Consider the following 19,218-nt stretch of genomic DNA (forward strand, 5'->3'; position numbering starts at 1 on the left):
GGGTAGTGCGCCCAATAGTTGTGATGCTTTGTCCCTCCCAAGTTACTAATTTTTCGGCCGCCTTGTCTTCAAGATACTGGAAGTCGACCTTCCGAAGTTGTCGTACTGAGAGCGGGAGGCCCAAATATTTGATTGGGAAAGCGGCGCGGGTCGCCGGAATGCTACTCAGAATATGCTCCAGAGGAAGGTGGCTGCATCGAATGGGCACAACCGAGCTCTTGCGGAAGTTGGTGCAGAGTCCCGTCACCTCGCCGAAACCCCTTAGGATGACTGAGAGGTTATCAATGTCCTGCTTGATTGGGGCCATGAAGATGGCCGCGTCGTCCGCATAGAGGGAGGTTCTCATCATGACGCCGCGGCCGCGGATCCTATGGATGATGCCCTTGTGAGTTGCGATGTCTAGGATATTTTGAAGGGGGTCAATTGCAAGGACGAACAGTAGAGGTGAAATTGGGTCCCCTTGACGAAATCCGCGGCCGTGCTTGATCGGGAGGCCCGGAAGCCCATTGAGGAGAACGCGCGAAGAGGAAGATGAGAGTAGAGCGGCGATCCAATTCCGGAATTTGCAAGGGAACCCCTTGCGTTGTAATAAGTCGAGGATGTATTCCCATTTGACCGAGTCGAAAGCTTTTCTAATGTCAAGCTTGAAGAGGAGGGCTGAAGTCTTGCGCTTGTGCAACCGTCTCGCAAAATTGCGCACATACATGAAGTTGTTATGGATACTCCTCTTCTTTATGAAAGCACTTTGGGCATTGGAGACGAGAACGTCCATGTGAGGGGCAAGCCGCAGGGAAAGAATCTTGGCGATAATCTTGGCCTTGTTTTGGTGGATGAAGAAAGTAGTGTTCTCTTTGTATCGAAACATGTAATGGTGTGTTTGCACATATAATCCTCACTGTTTCACACCATGTTTTTTTTCTCTTCTTGCAACGCACGGGCATTTGTGCTTGTAAAATAAAGACGGTAAAGTCCAATAATTCAGCGCGCAGTCACCGGCGATGAAATCCCAGAACCAAACGTGGACTTGGCCTCTACACCAACTCAAAATCCCCTTCGACCACATCGAGATTTGACTCTGCCTCGACGGTTGAGGCCGACAGCGCCCAGAGCCGGCTCTCCCTATCGCCCACCGGCAAGGGGAGCGGGTCCCACCGGGAGAGATGGCGACGGGGGGAGAGTGGGTTCCTACCAGGAGAGAAGACCTTGCATGTGGCCGATGGCGCCGGACACACCTATCTCCCATGGTATCACCTGTCTCGGGCCGTACACTTAGGGCCTTTTGATTTACAGGATCCTTAAAATGCGGGAATAGAAAAAGCACAGGAATAGAGTGTCATGTTCTTTTGTACCCTACAAGATTCGGAAGAGTGTTTGATAGCACATGGAAAACAAAGAAACTAAAAAAGAGGTTTAAATGGTTTCCTCCACAATATAGTACAAATGAGTTCTATGAATTTTTTTCGAAATTCCTAAGAATTTTCAATCTACGAATCAAACGACCGGTTGTAGGTGAAAAATCCTAAGGATCCAAATCCTTCAAAATTCATTTTGTTATATAAAAAAAGAGGAGCCCCTACCGCTTCGCCCATCGCTCACGGTCTGGCACCTAATACGGACTACAGTTTGTCTAATTCATATCTAGATATTTTTTAAGGATGTCACATCTAAACTTCCACAAATAAAGCAGCAATAAGAACCAAAAAAAAACTAAGAAAAAAATAAACCACAAATATAGTGGACATTAGATTAGATGTGTCCTAGACAGACCCGACGGACTAATCCACCAAACCAAATTGCACACGCTCGGAGCAGGAAATATATGGAGTACATGTCATACTACTCAAATAGGATTTTCTCCGTGCTTCGCTTTTCCCCTACGTTGAGATTTGCAGCACGCCATTCGTAGTGGAGACCCCGCTCGCTAGAAATGAGTTTCGCGCACCTTGGCGGAAACCTTGCAGCTCCTCAGGTGTGCTCATCTGTTCATGTTTCTTCGGGGGCTCTCTCGTTGGTTTGCTCTGGCATGTGCAGTCGACCAGGGTACGTGGAAAACGACCAAGTAGTAGATCATACGGATGCAACACCCAGCTGAATCTCACTATTGCCAGCTTCGTCAAACTGTCGGCGGAGCTTCCATACCATGGCTCAGGGTGGCACAGCATGTGGAATCATTACTTTCCATCAGAGAAGCCCAACACGTAAAGGGACGGTCATGGTCCAGAGACTCGTTCGAATAATGCTCCTTCATCACCCGTCACTGAGTCTCCTGACCATCGAGAGCCCCTAGCGCTCCCTAAGCTTCCCGGAGCCACAAATACCATCAGGCCTAACGCTAGCACGAGAGACACGAGCAGCACGGGCAACACGTAATGGCACAGCTCCATTTTTTGGTGTCGGTGCATGAACAGCGTGTGGGGGACCGAATCATTCTACAGTCACCCTTCGGCAAATTCGTGTTTTGACCTTTTTCTGAAACCTATTCGAGATTTTACTCTAGTTTGAAAAAAATTCGAGATCTGACCCTTTTGTTACCGCCAGAGTCCATGGCGGTAGGGTCTAACAGCCTACCGTCAGGGACTTTGGCGGTAGGAAACATCGCTACCGCCAACCGGGCTGGCGGTAGCCTGCACAATCCTACCGCCAAGGTGCTTGGTGGTAGGCACGAGCACGCACTGTGTTCAATACTTAGGAGGTTTTTGACGGTAGGGCATGCAACCCTACCGCCAGGAACCTTGACGGTAGGTTGTTATACCCTACCGCCATGGTCCCTGGCGGTAGCAAAAGGGTCAGATCTCGAAAAAATTTCAAACTAGGATCAAATCTTGAATAGGTTTCAGAAAAGGGTCAAAACACGAAATTTAGCCTCACCCTTATAAACGAAAGCACACACACTCTATCACTATGATCATCTTCGAAAGACTGAGCTGACATGTTATTTTGAGATTAATAAAGTCACCACATGCGCCTCTGTGGTTGCTATGGAGTATGATTTTAGGAGAACGAGGCGTGGTTCTCATATGGCCGAAGGATGTTTCTTTAAGATAGGGCTATCAGTCACGATGGCCTAGCGAGGCACTATTTTGCGTCGAATACTATGTTTGGTGTTGATTCCAGATGCATCGGGATCTCTGCAACACCATTGCAAAAGCTATGGAGAAACATGATTCTTGGTTTGAACTGGGAATATTTTTTTTTTGCAAGGGTAATTATGAGTGCAAGCCCATTATTGAAGATTACATCAACCGTGTGAGTCATGCTCGCCCGATGCCATCGATAACTATGTTCGCATTGGGGAAGATCTCATCCTTGAGTATCTTGAGTATGTGAGACTTTATAGCACTCGATTCTTGTATTTTTATCATGTTTATTTGGATTCTTAATTCATGTGGATCATATGTTGTGTTTGAATTTGAATGGTTAAGTTTGAACCATTAAATTAAATATGTATTTGAATTGTTTGTTCTTTTTTTTGACAATCAATTGTCTGTTCTTGAATTCTTAAGTTTTGCATTAAAGTGTTATAAATTTGAAAACGGTTGGATGAATTGGCAAAACAATTTTTCTGGCCATTAAGTTTTATAGATCTGCTAGATAAAGAAAAATATAGCTTTCTAGAGGATAAGGGATGCCATAGATGCCCATACCTACCCTATCACATTTGTTACTCGTGATACATGAAACCGATTATATTATGATGTTACACTTATTTTCCTATTAAAATATCACATGGTAGTAGTTTTTGCATGGCTCTCGTTAAGTCGGGAGATTGGTTTCTTCAAAGAGTTGTGTGTAATTTTTTGTTTCTTCAAGGGCCGGTGCTATAAGGGTTGACTGGCTCTAGTACATAGCTTTTGCCATTTTGCCACAAAAAAACTTGTATAGGTTTCTAACTAAATTCACGCGAAGTTAGTGGGATTTTGGCATCTTATCTACTCCCTCCGTCCCATAATGTAAGACATTTTTAATACTAATGTAATGTTAAAAAATGTTTTACATTATGGAACAGAAGAAGTACATACATATTTTCATGGGTAGGATAGTAGGTTGACGAAGCATGCCATGCATGTCCGAATGAAGGGTGTAGTTGGTTATATGGTATGCTCTCACTTTCAGCCTTTCTAATTCCACGAGACACGAACGTCTAATAAGCTAGGCCTTGGTTGCAGGCTTGCAGCGGATGAGACCCACGATGAAAAGGACTTGCGCCCCATTTTATAGAAGCTCCCTCTTTTTTATTTTTTTCTTTGCATATAACATTTTGTCAAAGTCAAACTAGAAAAATTGATCAAATTTATAAAACAAATATCAAACATCTACAATATCAAAGTTATATGATACTATGAAAGTTAATTTTGTGATGCATCTAACAGTTTTTGTTTCATATTGTGAATATTGGTTTTTTCTATAAAGTTAGTCAAACATCATAAAATTTGACTTTGATTAAATTTTATATGCAAATTAAAAAGAATCAAAGGGAGTAAAACACGAAAAGAGGATGAGGCATCGTACACGGATACACCTTTAGTTAGAGCAACTCCAATGGGACGACCCATTTCGTCCGCGACCGTCCGTTTGGGTCAGCGCGGACAAAAAAGCCGGCCCAACGCGCCGACCCAAATGGACGTGCGTCCGCTTTCGTCCGCCTTCCGACCCATTCCCGGCCCATTTTTTAGCCTGATTTGCGTCGGCGCAGACACAAGACTGACGCGCGCTCGCCCTCTTTCCTCATCGGGCCCGCTGGTCGATGGCACATTGGATTCACACCCTCGTCCGCCTGCTACGTCGCCGACGCCGTCAGCCATTTTTTCAGATAAAAATAGATACATAGATAATTCTAGCGTACACAGATAAAAAGAAAAGACCACTACTCGTCGATTTCCGACTCCGACTCGGTAATGTCCTCCTCCAATGTCTGAATGTAGGCGTCAGCATACGCCTCGTCTTCAAAATCCTAACATGTCGGGGATATACCCCGCGGTATGACCCGGCCGGAAGTATGACCCAGCCGGACTTGGCGATTCACTGGTGACCCGACCTGACTGGCGACTCACTAAGTGACCCGCCCGGATCTCTCCACTCACTGATGACCCGGCCGAGCCAGGTGACTCATTGGTGACCCGGCCGGCGGAGCAGAGGAGCAACAAGACCCGGTGGCCCAAGCAGACGGTTCATGGAAGGCCGGCTCGTATTATGGTGGGCCGGCTTAAGAGGAAAGCATAAGGAATATTCCCTTACAAAGGAAGCAAGACTAGGACTCCACTTGTAATAGAGTAATCCTAATCCTAATAGGACTAATCATGTAAACCGCCCCTTCAACATATATAAGGAGGGGCAGGGCATCCCAAGAGGGACGAGATTCACAAGTTTCACAAGTTGGACAAGTTAGGTTTAGACAATAGCTCTCGAGGTAGAGCACTCTTACAACCGTGATCATCATCATTAATATCAATGAAGCAGGATGTAGGTTTTTACCTCCACCGTGAGGGGCCGAACCTGGGTAAAAACCTCGCGTCTCTCGTTCCACTCAACCCCTCTCAAGCTACCACATATATGCGTTGGCCTCGCGACTAAGTTCTGACACTAAGGACATCTGCCATGACAATTCCACGACACACCCCGCCGTTTCTCGTAGCTTCAGTTTCAATTGAGTTGCCTGCTTCCGCGAACGCTTGTCCTCCCGATAGGCGGCTCGCTCCCTCCTCCTCGCGTCCCTCTCCGATCTCAATTGCTTGTAGAACTGGCGTTCGTCGACGATGTCCTACGGGAAGCCTCCGCGCCACACCACCAAGGCTTCCACGTCCTTCTCTACAATGGTGAGGCGACGCTACCGCCTCCGGTAGACACGACGATCCTCGTCAGTGAAAAGCCGCGGGAGAGGCCCCAGATCCTGCGCCCGCTGGCTCGACACGTTGGGAAAATTCATATTCCGACGAGGCCTCAGGGGGCGCCACGCCGCCGCGTCGTGCGCACGGGCCGCCTCCTCTGCGGTGTCGTAGGTGCCGAGGACGAGACGTTTCTCGCGAAACTAGATCTCGACGGAGAAGGCGCCGGAGCGGCGCTCGCGGACTCCGCGAAAATCCGAAACGCCCAGGCGGCGGATCAACATGGTGGCGCAGAGGCGGCGAGAGTGGACGATCGACAGAGTGTGGAGGGAGCGTCTTCTTTATAGCGAGCGCCGGCCGCGGCGCGCGCGCGAACCTTCCCCGCGCGCTGGAGCGCCAAAACCAGGACGACGGCATGATGTTAAACGCGCGCGGTCATGAAATGGGTCGGCCCGTTGGGCGCACTGCCGACCCAAAATTAAAAAAGTGCGGATGGCGGGCAGACGGCCGACCCAAACGAACAAAATGCGGATAAAAACATTGTTCATTTGGGTCGGCCCGGTGGAGTTGCTCTTAGGTCGTGCTTGTACACATCCCTTGCAACTTCAACAATTTACGCATGTCCGCAATTTTCTCTCTCTTTCCGGACAGGACCATGCGGTGGACAGCTACGTGAGGCAGGCGATGGGGTCGTCAAGTTTGGTGCGCCTCGTTTTCCTGCACCACAGCCATGCACGGAAGAGATCATGCGCTTGTCTCCCATGCGTGCATGGTGGTGAGCTCGCCATGTTGGCGAGTCTGTTGCACAGATGGTGCAATCGGATAGGAATCGGACGCGATCAGTGGATAAGATGTGGATGTGGTGCTGGATTCTCAGGGTCGACGTCGTCCATCCGGATGTGGACACGCAGAAGCGGCTCGTCGCGACATGTCATCGTGAGACTGATGGCCAGTCGATCGCTCCCAGTGTCGTTGCCACGTTTGTGAAACGAGGGGGAAAGGAAACCTGCCAACGTGCGTGTCGGTGACCGATGTGCCCACGAGAGGCCAGGACTGCGCATAGTTTGTGCAGGATGATGACAATTCAAATCCAGCACACTAGGCCTTCAGCGCCTAGTTCATGACAAATCAAGTGGGTATTGCTTGCGACCTGCACATTGGACAACAGCAATGCAAATTCAAGCAACAGTTTTACTGTTTTCTCTCCCTCTATTGCAATTTGGAAGGTTTTGTCCTGAATTTGTGATCGACAGGCAGAGAGCATTTATAATGCCCGGCATTATAAACCTTAGAATACTTCTTTTTTTGCGAAAAACCTTAGAATACGTATTTTAAGGTTTTCAATTTACTAGCGAAACACATGGCATATGCCATAGAAAAATATCTTTACATTCATTATCGAATGAAGTTTCTACACATAATTTTTTTAAAGAATATTACACATGTTTTTTTAGTAAAATTAAAGATAAGAATCAGGAGTCTAGACAGTTATGTCTGAGCTTTGGCTAAGGCGTACTCTGAAGCATTCTCTCCTCGGGCTGGCTTCCCTTGAACGAACAATCGACAGACAGAGATCCCAGTTTCGCTGGCTGAAAGAGGGCGACGCCAACTCGAAATTCGTCGAGGCGGTGGCTAATGGGAGGCGTGCTAAGAACTTCATAACACATATAAAACATGGAGATGAGACCATCACGAACCACGACAAGATGGAGGAAGTGTTCTCAGAATTATACCAATCATTGATTGGTACTGCTCATACTCAGAACCATACTCTCAATCTCCAGTTTTTGGGCATGGAGTTTGTTGATCTCAGCGAATTGGAAGAGATCTTCACCGAGGATGAAGTCTGGGCCGTCATCAAGGAACTGCCAGCAGACCGAGCCCCGGGTCCGGATGGATACATCGGAGCGTTCTACCACAAGGACTGGAACATCATAAAAAAGGACATAATGGCAGCACTTCTTAAAGTATTTGTTGGAGATGGTCGAGGCTTTGCCAAATTGAACCGAGCGTTGATCGTGCTTATTCCCAAGAAGGCGGATGCGGATACGGTGACTGACAACCGCCCCATTAGCTTGCCGCATAGCATTTCCAAGCTATTTGCCAAGCTACTTGCCATCAGATTGCGACCGCGTATGCGAGACATCGTCACCTTCAATCAGTCAGCTTTTATCAAGGGGAGACTTACATGACAATTTCCTTCTGGTGCGGCAAGTTGGAAGAAAAATCTCGGCAAGAAAGAGCAAAGACGTCTTCCTCCAGCTTGACATCTCTAGAGCTTTTGACACTCTCTCATGGTCTTTCCTTTTCGAAGTCCTTGTTTGTGATTGCGATGGATGCCCTACGGCAATCTTCGCGAGAGCCCTGGAGGAGCGAGTCATAACCAGCTACAGAGGCATCTCCGCGCAACAGCGGCTGTCCATTTATGCGTATGACATAGCTCTCTTCATTCATCCCTACAGACAAGACCTTGAGTTCATCAGATGCGGTCTCGAGATGTTTGGAGAGGCTTCAGGCCTTAAGGTAAACTACAACAAGTTGACGGCTACACTCATTCATGGGGATCAGGAGGACAAGGAGAGAATCCTCTTGACACTTCAATGCCCGCTGTCCGAATTCCCGTGCAGATACCTCGGACTACAACTAGCGATCAAACAACTCACCAAAACCGACTGGCGGCCCATGCTTGATCTTGTGAGAAAATTCCTTCCTTCTTGGCAGCGTGGTCTTATGCAACAATCGGGACGTCTGATCCTTGTCAATTCTATCATTGCGGCGAGATCGGTCCACCAATTGCTCATTCTTAAGGCCTCGAATTGGGTCATGGACGACATAAATGGTTGGATGCGTGCTTTTTTCTGGGCGGGCAAGGATAAGATTAATGGAGGCCAATGCCTTGTCGCATGAAACTCCATTTTCCGCCCTCTGAAGTTTGGTGGTTTGGGAGTAAAGAATCTGCAGCGCCAAGCATTGGCTTTTAGGGTTCGATGGGAGTGGCTCCGACGTACGGATCCTAATAGGCCATGGCAGGTCCTCTCCCTCCTTGTCGACATAGATGCTAGAGCAATCTTCGATAGCCTAGTGCATATCTCTATTGGGAAAGGAGATAAACTGCTCTTCTGGAGAGATCGCTGGATCCATGGTTTTGCGGTCAAGGATATTGCCCCTTTGGTTTATGCCTTAATTGACACTCGGACGATCAACCACAGAACAGTGCAGCGGACCACCTTGGACGAAAGATGGGCCAGCGACATCCCGGATAACTCCTCCTTCCAAGTCCTAATGCAAGTTATGCACCTTCGGCTGGCCATCACTACCGTGCAGCGGGACCTCACTGCGGATGATGCATTCTCCTAGCCTTGTGCAGCCTCTCAAACGTACTCGGCGCGCTCCACTTATGATGCTTTATGCCACGGTTTGACTCCTTCCCCCAAGCTAATGCTATCTGGCGGAGCTGGGCCCCTCTCAAGTGCAAAAAATTCTCCTGGTTGGCGACGCAAAGGAGAATCTGGACTTCCGATCGCCGAGCTAGGCATGGCCTTCAGGACTCGCCTTCCGCGTGCTACACCTGCCTACAGGATGACGATATTGTTGATCACATCCTGACTCGGTATGTTTATGCCCGCGAGACATGGCATCGCTGCTTTGATATGCTAAACCTACCCACCGCGGTGGCAACGCCTGATGACTGTTTCCTGGAGTGATGGATGACGCAGAGACTTACATTTCAAAAGGAGGACAAGTGTGGGTTCGACACTTTGGTTATCTGTGCCACCTGGTCGATGTGGAAGCAGCAGAATGCTCGTGTCTTCAATCGGACAGGGCAACAATTAGATGCGCGGGCTTTGGCCAACAGCATTTTAGATGATATTAGAGAGTGGAGATTAGCTAGAGGCGGAGTAGGTGGATTACAACGTTTTGTGAGAGTGTAGTTTTTATTTTTTGCTGTGGCGTGGGTGGGCCAACAGTGGTGTTTGCATTATTGTTGGCTTCTTGTAATCAACTTTCTCCCTTCTATAAAATTACGGTACGCAATTTGCGTACTCTCGGAAAAAAAAGACCTGAGAATCTATGCCGACTTATAACTCGATCGAAAGGAAGGACAGAAGGTCGTACTTCATGGTTGAAGTTCTGGAACATTTTATTCATTGCCATTTCTACTTCCAAGGCAACCCGAAGGACACGCGCCAAACCACCCTGAGGAGAGTTCCAGCACTACACATCGATCGAAGCAAAGCGGAGGAGATCAACCATGAGTCTCCGAACTACTCCCTCCGTTCGGAATTACTTGTCTCGGAAATGGATGTATCTAGAACTAAAATACATCTAGATATATCCATTTCTGCGACAAGTAATTCCAAACGGAGAGAGTAGTTCCTTGTGGCGGTCAAGTCCCGAGAGCTACCAAGTGCTATCTATTTCTTATTATTTCGCATTGCAAATTAATTCGTCAAAGAATTTTTTTTGCTTCCAGTTTGCACTACTTTGTGTACACATGTCAATCCAGTGATGGTCACCATGAGGTACAACCTTCCACGGCTGGATCGTAATACAAGATTTTTTCACAAGTCAATACACGACCCTTGCTAGCACAAACCGATTATGACGATACACTGGATGGATTCAGGAAAAAGAGATGACTGGACAGTGGACTAATGAGAAGAAGAGAAAAGAAGTCTTTGTTACAAATTCAAATCCATTTGCAAAATAATATTTTGCACAAAGTCTTGACCAAGAAAGCAACCGTTGCCCTATGGTTGAAGCTGAAAGAGATATGCATGACAAAAGGTTTTACTATCAAGATGCATCTGAATCAAAAACTATTCCTGCACAATTATCCTAAGGAAGGCAATGTTTTAAATCACATAATTTAAAGAAATTGCATATGATCTAGTAGCAAGGATGTTAAATAGAAGAAGATATGACTTAATGATGCTATGTTCACTGTTAAGTTCTTACACCAATTTTAGAGATGCATTCGTATATGCCCGTGATACTCTCACCCTTAATGAGGTTTATGAAGCTTTGCATTCCAAAGAGAAAATGAAACTAATGTTGTCTCGTGGTGGTTCAGGTTCATCCCAAGCCAACAGATTAGAAGAGCTCAAATAATGAAAACAGAGGCAAAAGATCAAACGGCTGCGCGGGGGGGGGGGGGGGGGGGGGGGGGGGGGGGGGGGGGGGGGTGGTGTAAAGCACAATATATAAGAGTTCATGAGATGATAAACAAGAACGAGTTGTATTAGAGGTCGATAGCAACGTAAAGCCCAACACAGTACTGTAATTTGGATCACACAATTTTCTGTCTCTTCTATTTAATAAAGAAGGTTCTGTCCTAAATTTAGCAAAGCACATCAACTTTCAAGTTGCAGAATATATCATAAACTGAATATAATGGATCAGACATTAACACGCATGTCTATGGAAATAATGTAAGAATCCATTTAATTCTATGTTATGTAAGTCCACATACGAGTTTGTACCTGCGGGTAAACGCACTTATCAGCTGCTAACACAGTGGGACTATGCTGCATCCTCTGATGGCAACACAAAGAGGACTAGGCTGCGCTCACTATGCACAAATGATGTACAGCACAGAAGACCAGATAACTAATCAAATCACACCATTACCTATATGTGTTACTGTCTACACCAGGTAGCAATATATCATCATTCAATCATTACGCTACTGCGAACCTCCGGCTCACCTTTGAGCCGCTAGCGAAAACCGTAAGCAACATCAGCGATGCAACTGCACAGATCGTGCAGAAAATAACACCATCAAGGCACTCATGCAAACTACTGCTCCTCGGCAGAAAAGTTGGGTTCTGCTGGCTTCTGCAACAGCCTTGCAGGCACCCTTTCCTGCAGCCGGGCCTTCCGGGTGGCATTTCTCCTCAAGGTCCGCATCATGTTGCGAGCAAAACGTGAAGCGTATATTGCCGCACCAAAGCTGAGCGAAGTGGAACCGTCGTTCACAATCGCGAGTTGCAGCCTCTCCTCCTTCTCGCGCAGAGCATCTTCCATCTTCTTTCTGCAGCGCCTGTGCCAGGCCGCTTGTATGAAACAAGCGGCCCAAGTTCTCCACTGCTGGGAATAGAACCTGAAGGTGTGCCGGAGCTGTTTGCTGTGTAGCCGGCGAAACTGTGTGGCTACAAACTTCAGGTCTTCAGCCATCAAAGCAAAGGCTTCAACTTCAGACATTGACTTCACTGTCCTGGTTGAGCTGGGGAGACTGGTTGCTGAATTGGGATCAAGAGCCCAGGTAAGAAGCTCCTCGCCACAGAAATCTCCGCTTTTCAGAACATCAGAGTTGAAGAAGCCAGTTTTTCCACCGTTTGTTGTCATGCTCATGAGGTTTCCTCTCGTGATAAAGATCATTTCATTTACTGGATCCCCCTCACTAACGATGTAGCCACCTTCTGTGTACAAAACAGGCTTTAGGCAGTCGCACAAAGCATTCAAGAGCTGATCATCCATTTTTTCAAACATTGGAACCTGAAAATGAAAAAAGACACATTCAGGGTAACCAAGAGAGCAAGATCTTGAACGATACATCAGATCACCATCAAAAAGTTGCTGCCTCAAAGTCCAGGGTCTCCTTAAGAATGTGCGCAAAGAGTGTCTCCCAAAGAAACAGTGTGCTAGTTGCTAGGGTGCTAGTAAACATTACACAGGGTCATGTCAATCCAAAGTACTGATAACACATGAATAAATGGGTAATACTTCAGATGCGCAGATATTAGAAACAAAAGCTGGGCAATGACACTGTATGACCATATCCAGTTGGATACCTTCCTAAAAGATGCAAACCCAATAGGAACCAATACGGATCATTCATAAGTCACAACTCGGATGATTTGGTGTAAAAATAGCTCAACTGTTTATTTGACGAGCATATTTTCCAAAACTGGCTCATCCTGGGATTAACAATTAACAATTACAGCTCAAGTGATACTCTTGTTTGGAAAAAGTAAAGTGCAACAGGAAGAAATATGGATTATTCACGACTTTATTACTGGGTGTATATAGTTCGATTGTTTGCTTAATTAACTGGTTTTTTGAAAACTTCCTTAAAATTGGGACTAGCATTAGTATTTATCGCCAGCGCAGCAAGTTACTCTGCAATCAGATACTTGTCTGTCGTAAGAACATACCCTCTTGAGAAGTGATAAACAAAGATGTCGTTTTATAGCCCTTCTAAGATCCTTGGGGAGGTTCATCAGGAGGTGCTCTTCATCAACCCCGCTTGTCTCTTGCCATCTGTATTGTTCATAACGTCGTATTCGCTCCTTGAGGTTATCAGGAAGAAGTCGATATGACATCCATTGATCTGTGTCACGGCTTTTCACTCTAGTTTCTTCTATTCTCAGAGTGGCTGACTGCAAATAAGTCTGAAAATCACAAAAAAGGACAAAAGAAAACAGTAAGCACTTAGAGCATGAATTAGTTGCCCAAATAGCACAGGAGTCACCTGTCAGCAAAGAACGACATAATTGATATTTTAATATCTGAGAGAAACTGAAACAATCTTTGTATTACTTACTGGACAACTTGACACATTAACCTCTTGGTGTATATATTTTGAAAATAAGAAATTAACCTCTTGCTATAGTTATTTGAAAAATCAACCATTTTTGTGCCAAGACTATATTGGTTTATCTCATAAGTCATAATGATATAGCGCGTGAGATAGTTCCACGACTTTAACTGTATGACGGTAGTATTCACAAGTCATCGCCAAGATGAGTCCATCTTTCTCAAGATCAGTTGGACAGTTTTTTTGGCTTTATGTAATTCAACAACAAATATTTCTTCTGTCATGTAATACATTTAAGCACCAGTCTAGCACGCCAGATCGCCGATTGATCATGGAGGAATCAGAATCATAAAACATTAGCATGTTTCTGTTTCCAATGCAAGTTTTATTCATGCAATAACTTTCAAGGATGATAATTATTATTTTTATTTGAAAGATATCTACAATTCTGAACTAAAATAGAGAAAACGAATAAGAATATTCATAGCTATCAGTGACACATATTATTACCTGCATATTACCGATCAGAAGTGAAAACAGAACTAAGCCTGATATTGAGACAAAAACTGCAAACAAATTCTCCCAAGCATAAGTGCTTGTTTTTAGGTTTTGGCCAAGCGAACTGCATTAAATAGACCAAGACAGATATAAGTGTTATACAATCTAAATATATTTATGTAATGCAGTTTCGTCTTTAGGCAAACCTGAGATTTTGCAGACCCCACCAGACACAGTAAAATAATTTTGCGAAGAAATTTGTTGATTGCGAAACATTATTTATAGCTGGCAAATAGATTCCAAAGAGTGGGTCTGGAAGATTGTCTGCGGGCGTACTTGGAATGCAAACATTCTGTAAGAAAGCATTTCCAGCATTTGTATCACCATTCCCACAGTATAGATATGCAGCTTTACAGCCTGTTTTAAGACTACATTCATGTTTCCAGCAGGCATCTTTCCGTTGAATAGAAAGCAAGTACCAAACTGCTCCAAGGACCTGCAGCACTTAAACATCACCGGTAAACATTTAGCCATTGAGGCTTAGTTGCATTGCACATTTGAACTTCTGAAAAGTAGTCCATTATGCTGAATATAGAACTAGATGATGACATACAAATCAACCTAAAATGCTACATACCACCTTCACTTAAATAACAGATGTCACTTCAGACATTGACATGACCTAGAATATACAAACTCGAGTAATTGACCATTGAAAGTAACAATACTAATAAGTTAACAAAAATTATAAGATAATATTATACTATAGAAGACTTGTATGATAAACCAATACTATTAGAAAATATTTAAATAGATTGCAAAAAGTGGAAACCAGTGTAAAAATACCCCTTAGCAACACTATTAGGAAATTGGTACATATGTGCTAGAATATTTCTCGACAGGGTGCAGAGCTTATCAAGGCCATGCTTATTTGTACAGAAGGTATCGTCTAGAATCCTCAACTAGTTGAACTGTGACGCCATGTGCCCCACAAAAGTTAGATAATCTAGTGGATTGGTGGCAAGCAGCGGTCAATGGATTCCAACCTTACTTTAGGGGCTACCTCTGGGAAAAGAGAAATGGAGCAACCATCTAAACAAAGCACTTAGCCCCCAGCATTTCCCTCTAAGATTGGCAAAGACTGAACAATGAGGAGTACCCCTCAGATACAGCAAAATCATACTAAAAAGGGTCAGTGTTTGCACTCCGTAAAGTGATAGATCTGGAGAAATATATATTAGATGTAGTAGGCTTTTTTCACGCAAAGGATACTTTTAATTGGCAGAAGTACTGGATACACCTTTCTTTAGTGACTAGTTGTTTGAAACAACATGCAGCAAATAAACAAAGAAAACTTTACGACTTATATACAGTATAAATTGGTACTCCCTCCGATCCAAAATAAGTGTCGTGGTTTTAGTTCAAATTTGAACTAAAACCACGACACCACGACACTTACTTTGGATCGGAGGGAGTACTAAAAAGCTAATGCTCAAAATTAGAGCATGTACAAACATGAGAAGTACGATCAGGGTCAATGAAGGAAAAGAACTGCACCAAAGCCACATGTATCTTTTAGTCATTTATATCCTATCCTTCACGGAAAATTTACTACTCATTATGTTAACTTTCCAATACTGCTGCGCCAAGTAGAATTTTCACAGATAGGAAACCAATGTGGATGTTATGCACAATTATAAAAAAAATGAAACGGGAAGAAATGGAACTGTACAACTAACATACTGTGTAGCCCCATCGACAAATTTAATGGAAAATCGCATGCAAAACTGAGGCACATTATTTTTAATCCACATAATTTCTTACTGTACATGAAACTGCTCATGCTATCACTATCATATTGCAAAAATGAACAGCTGGTTTACATAGTTACAGTTTTCACAATACAGAAATTAATGAACTAAGCACTTACATGGCTAGCAAGCATGTAAATTATTAGATTGAAGGCAGCACCAGCCCATGCTGTCTCTGTAATTATCCCAGCAGATCTAGTGATTTGAAGATATAATGGCCTTATCCGGATTAGCCGAGGTACATATTGGCATATAACTATAAGCATCAAGATGTTTTTGGCTTTCATGAACTGTGAGCCCTGAAGACGAGGCAGAATGATCAAAATGACCACCTGGTAACAGAAGTTAATCAAGGTTATATGCTTGACTTCAGGACATAATGGTAAAAAGGTGTATATTTACTGCACTATGGGAATGGGAACTGCAAATTACAGAAAATTCACCAAATAGAATGATAGCATCGTCATAATCAATATTCATCTCAATCAACACTCCAATATGTGAACTGGGACAGCGTAAGTATATCTCTTGAAACAGGCAAAAAAACTATTTTTATACAGTATAACTCTTGAAGGTGAAAAACTATTTTAACATAGCTCCCATGCATGGACTACCAGGCGCACATCCACATGAATTAAATTCCCATATAAGATAGTATATGATCTTAAATGTAAAGAAGCACTTGCTATAATGTGATCAAATGCTTCGTGCTAAGCTTAACCAAGTAGATAGCATAGTACCTGAGGGAGGGGTAAAACAGCACAGACATCAATCAGAAAATATGTTGACAAATACCGCTTTGCTATAGCATATCTGTCCTTGACCAATACACCCCTGCCAAAATTTGTAGAGGAAGACGTGATAAAGCCTGTCCGAAACTGGAATATGATATGGAGTATATAAAATATATCTGTGAAAGAGCGCAGGACACTTGCTGTGATTTTCATCTTCCTATCCAAATACCAGCAAGGAATTTTATCATTGATAACCGGGATATAGAGGAACAATGGGTCCACAGAGACTGCAAAAATACATGATAACACAAATATCTTGTTCCATCTTTGCAGAAATGGTCCTTGAGGGTGAAAAGCATTTTGCATGGACTTCCGGTCTTCCAGCATTGATCTCTTCAAGGTTTTCAAATGGAAAAAGTTTCCAAGGAATGCAAATAATCCACCAGTTCTTTCTTTAAGTGATCTAAATACACTATGTCTGCATGGTGAAACTGTGTTCTCTGAGTTAACAGATGGCTCTGATCTGCAGTCCTGAAATCTGCACACATCATCAAGCCAAGCAAAACACACAGAACAGTCATAACATGAAGGGTTTTTTTTTCAGTGGTTCATCCTTTACATAAAGTCAGACAAAATTGTGTTCCTTCTGTTTGCAAGAGAGAGAAAATGTGTAGCTTTAAGTGCAGCTTTAGAGGCAGAGAATACCGCTGACCCATTCTGAGGTAGAGGGACCAATCAAACAGTTGTATGATGAAAGTAGAGGCACCAAAGTTCCATGTACTCTTGTTTACTAAAGGATCTATCACACTATTATTCACATGTGTTATGTTAATTCCTCAAAAATTATGTGTTGCATTGCTAACTTGCTATAACAAAGAGTTGGAGGATGCAAATTTGACAAACCATTGTTCCATGGAAATTTCTCAAACGGCAGGGGGGGTGTAAGAAATTGACCTAACATATCTGTCCTCCCTTTCCATCATTATCTCCACCAGGCGAACAGTTAGCAGCTAAGGCTGCTAGATCAGTTCTTCAATTTGTGGAATTTGCATAGATTGAGTTCCCTGTTGATTATCTAGTATAAGTAAGAGCAACAAACAAGAACTTTGTACATCAACAAGACAACAATCCCTTAATACATCTGACAGAAATGTCCAGCGAGGTAGCTTAAATACAGTCAACCAGATTACCAAATAAAGGATAAATGGCGATTCAGAGATTTCGATGTGTAGAAACAAAATCCTGACAGGTCAAATATAGGGACTCTGATCCCTTGGTATACTTTATAACAGATAACCGTCAAACTACTGGGTGGTTAGGTTAAAGTTTGCCAGACTGATAAAGGTAACTAGGCAGCGAGTATAAATACCATAGAAATAGTTGCAAAGGTTTCCAACATAGCTCAATTTCCATGGGCATCCAATTCGGACACAACCAAAGACACAATACATATAAGAACAAAACAATCGCCGTGACCATAGAGTCACCCTATATAATAATTAGATTGTTCCTTTGACAACCAACTCAATCGCTGCTGCGACAGACAAACAGTATAGCAGAGTAACGTTAAAATGCCAAATTAAGCCTCGCTCAAATCAACCCTCTAACCCCCACGGTTCCGCCTAACACTTGGCAACCACAAATCCACCCCCGCAACCTCTACAGCCACGGCAACAGAGCCTGACTTCCATGCTCAAACTGGATAAAAACAAAATTAACGACGGACAGAGAGCCGCAAGCACTACAGAGGCTACAGTACGATCACGCTCTTCCCGCAGCAGTGCGCAGCAGTGCGCAGAAGCCGCCAGCTCGCCGCAAAATCACACGGCCAGAGCTAAGCGCGCAGAGGACCAAACCGCGGAATCTTAAGACGGAGCGGCCAGAACTGCAGCAGGTCCGAGCAGGCGAAGCGGGAGCTTACCTAGGGTTTGAAGAGGGTTCCCTCTCTCTCTCCCTCCCTCCTTGCGCCGTGTTAGGCGGGCTGGCGGGGGGACGGAGGAGGGGAATGGGATGGGCGGTGGGGTGGAATGGTAGGGGAGACCGGGGCTTCGCGGTCATGCGGCATGGTGGTCGTCGTGGACTGGAGGACGAAGGGGGAAAGGTGGGTGGCCGTGATGGACTCCGCAATGACCCTGCCTAGTCTACGCCGTCGAGCAGGCCGGCCCCGGTTTTAAAATAGTTCTACGAGATTTGGACCTTGTTTTTGGCAGCCCTACGTCTCGCTTATAACGAGGCTAACACACAAAATCATTAATAAAGAGTACTTCTTCTAAAAATCACTTTCATTTAAAAAAATCACTACTATCCCGAACGCAACAAGTGATGCACTGCATGCACATCATTTGTTACAACAAGGGAGCTCTTTTCCTTTTTTTCGAAGATTCGTTTATTCAAACGTTTTATCTCTTAAACCGTGCGTCCAATCTTGAATTGTTTTTACCATTGGATTCCTCACGTCGAGATTTTCAAAACCAAATCTAGGTTTTGACAAAAATATCACGAAAAAAATAGACAAAAAAACTGAATCGAGCACGTTTTTTTGCCTTTCAGAAAAAGGCACGACCGTGGCTCTCGCGAAAGAAAAACAGCACCTCTTGCGGAAACAAAACCGTATCTCTCGCGGAAGCAAAATCGCTCTCACTGAAAGAAAAAGAATAAAAAAAATTCTGTTTTCAAGAGGCACGGCGAAAGCAAAACCGTGCCTCTCGAGGAAGGGAAAAAAGATAACACTCTTTTTCCGTTTCCGAGAGGCATGGTCGTGCCTCTCGCGAAAACAAAAGCATGCCTCTCGCAAAAGCAAAAGAAAAAGCGTT

The 19,218-nt window shown here is 44.4% G+C and overlaps 1 protein-coding gene across 8 annotated transcripts; it reads right to left on the reverse strand.

Moving 5' to 3' along the window:
• Positions 1-11,244: 11,244 nt before the first annotated feature.
• Positions 11,245-18,545, reverse strand: LOC125525318 (cyclic nucleotide-gated ion channel 1-like). Of its 8 annotated transcripts, none has more exons than XM_048690322.1 (8): positions 18,327-18,538; positions 17,360-17,469; positions 16,412-16,505; positions 15,791-16,003; positions 14,067-14,356; positions 13,873-13,984; positions 12,980-13,216; positions 11,245-12,320 (listed from the first exon to the last, which is right to left on the reverse strand). In XM_048690322.1, exons 2-8 carry the CDS (start codon positions 17,386-17,388, stop codon positions 11,622-11,624), a joined length of 1,674 nt encoding a protein of 557 aa, XP_048546279.1. In that variant the 5' UTR covers positions 17,389-17,469; positions 18,327-18,538; the 3' UTR covers positions 11,245-11,621. The 8 variants fall into 8 exon arrangements, with proteins under 8 accessions (XP_048546279.1, XP_048546275.1, XP_048546280.1 ...); XM_048690318.1 differs by having other exon boundaries at positions 16,412-16,943; XM_048690323.1 differs by having other exon boundaries at positions 17,360-17,480; positions 18,327-18,501.
• Between the last annotated feature and the right edge of the window lie 673 nt (positions 18,546-19,218).

The sequence above is a fragment of the Triticum urartu genome, chromosome 7 (assembly GCF_003073215.2).
Source record: "Triticum urartu cultivar G1812 chromosome 7, Tu2.1, whole genome shotgun sequence".
Taxonomy (NCBI): domain Eukaryota; kingdom Viridiplantae; phylum Streptophyta; class Magnoliopsida; order Poales; family Poaceae; genus Triticum; species Triticum urartu.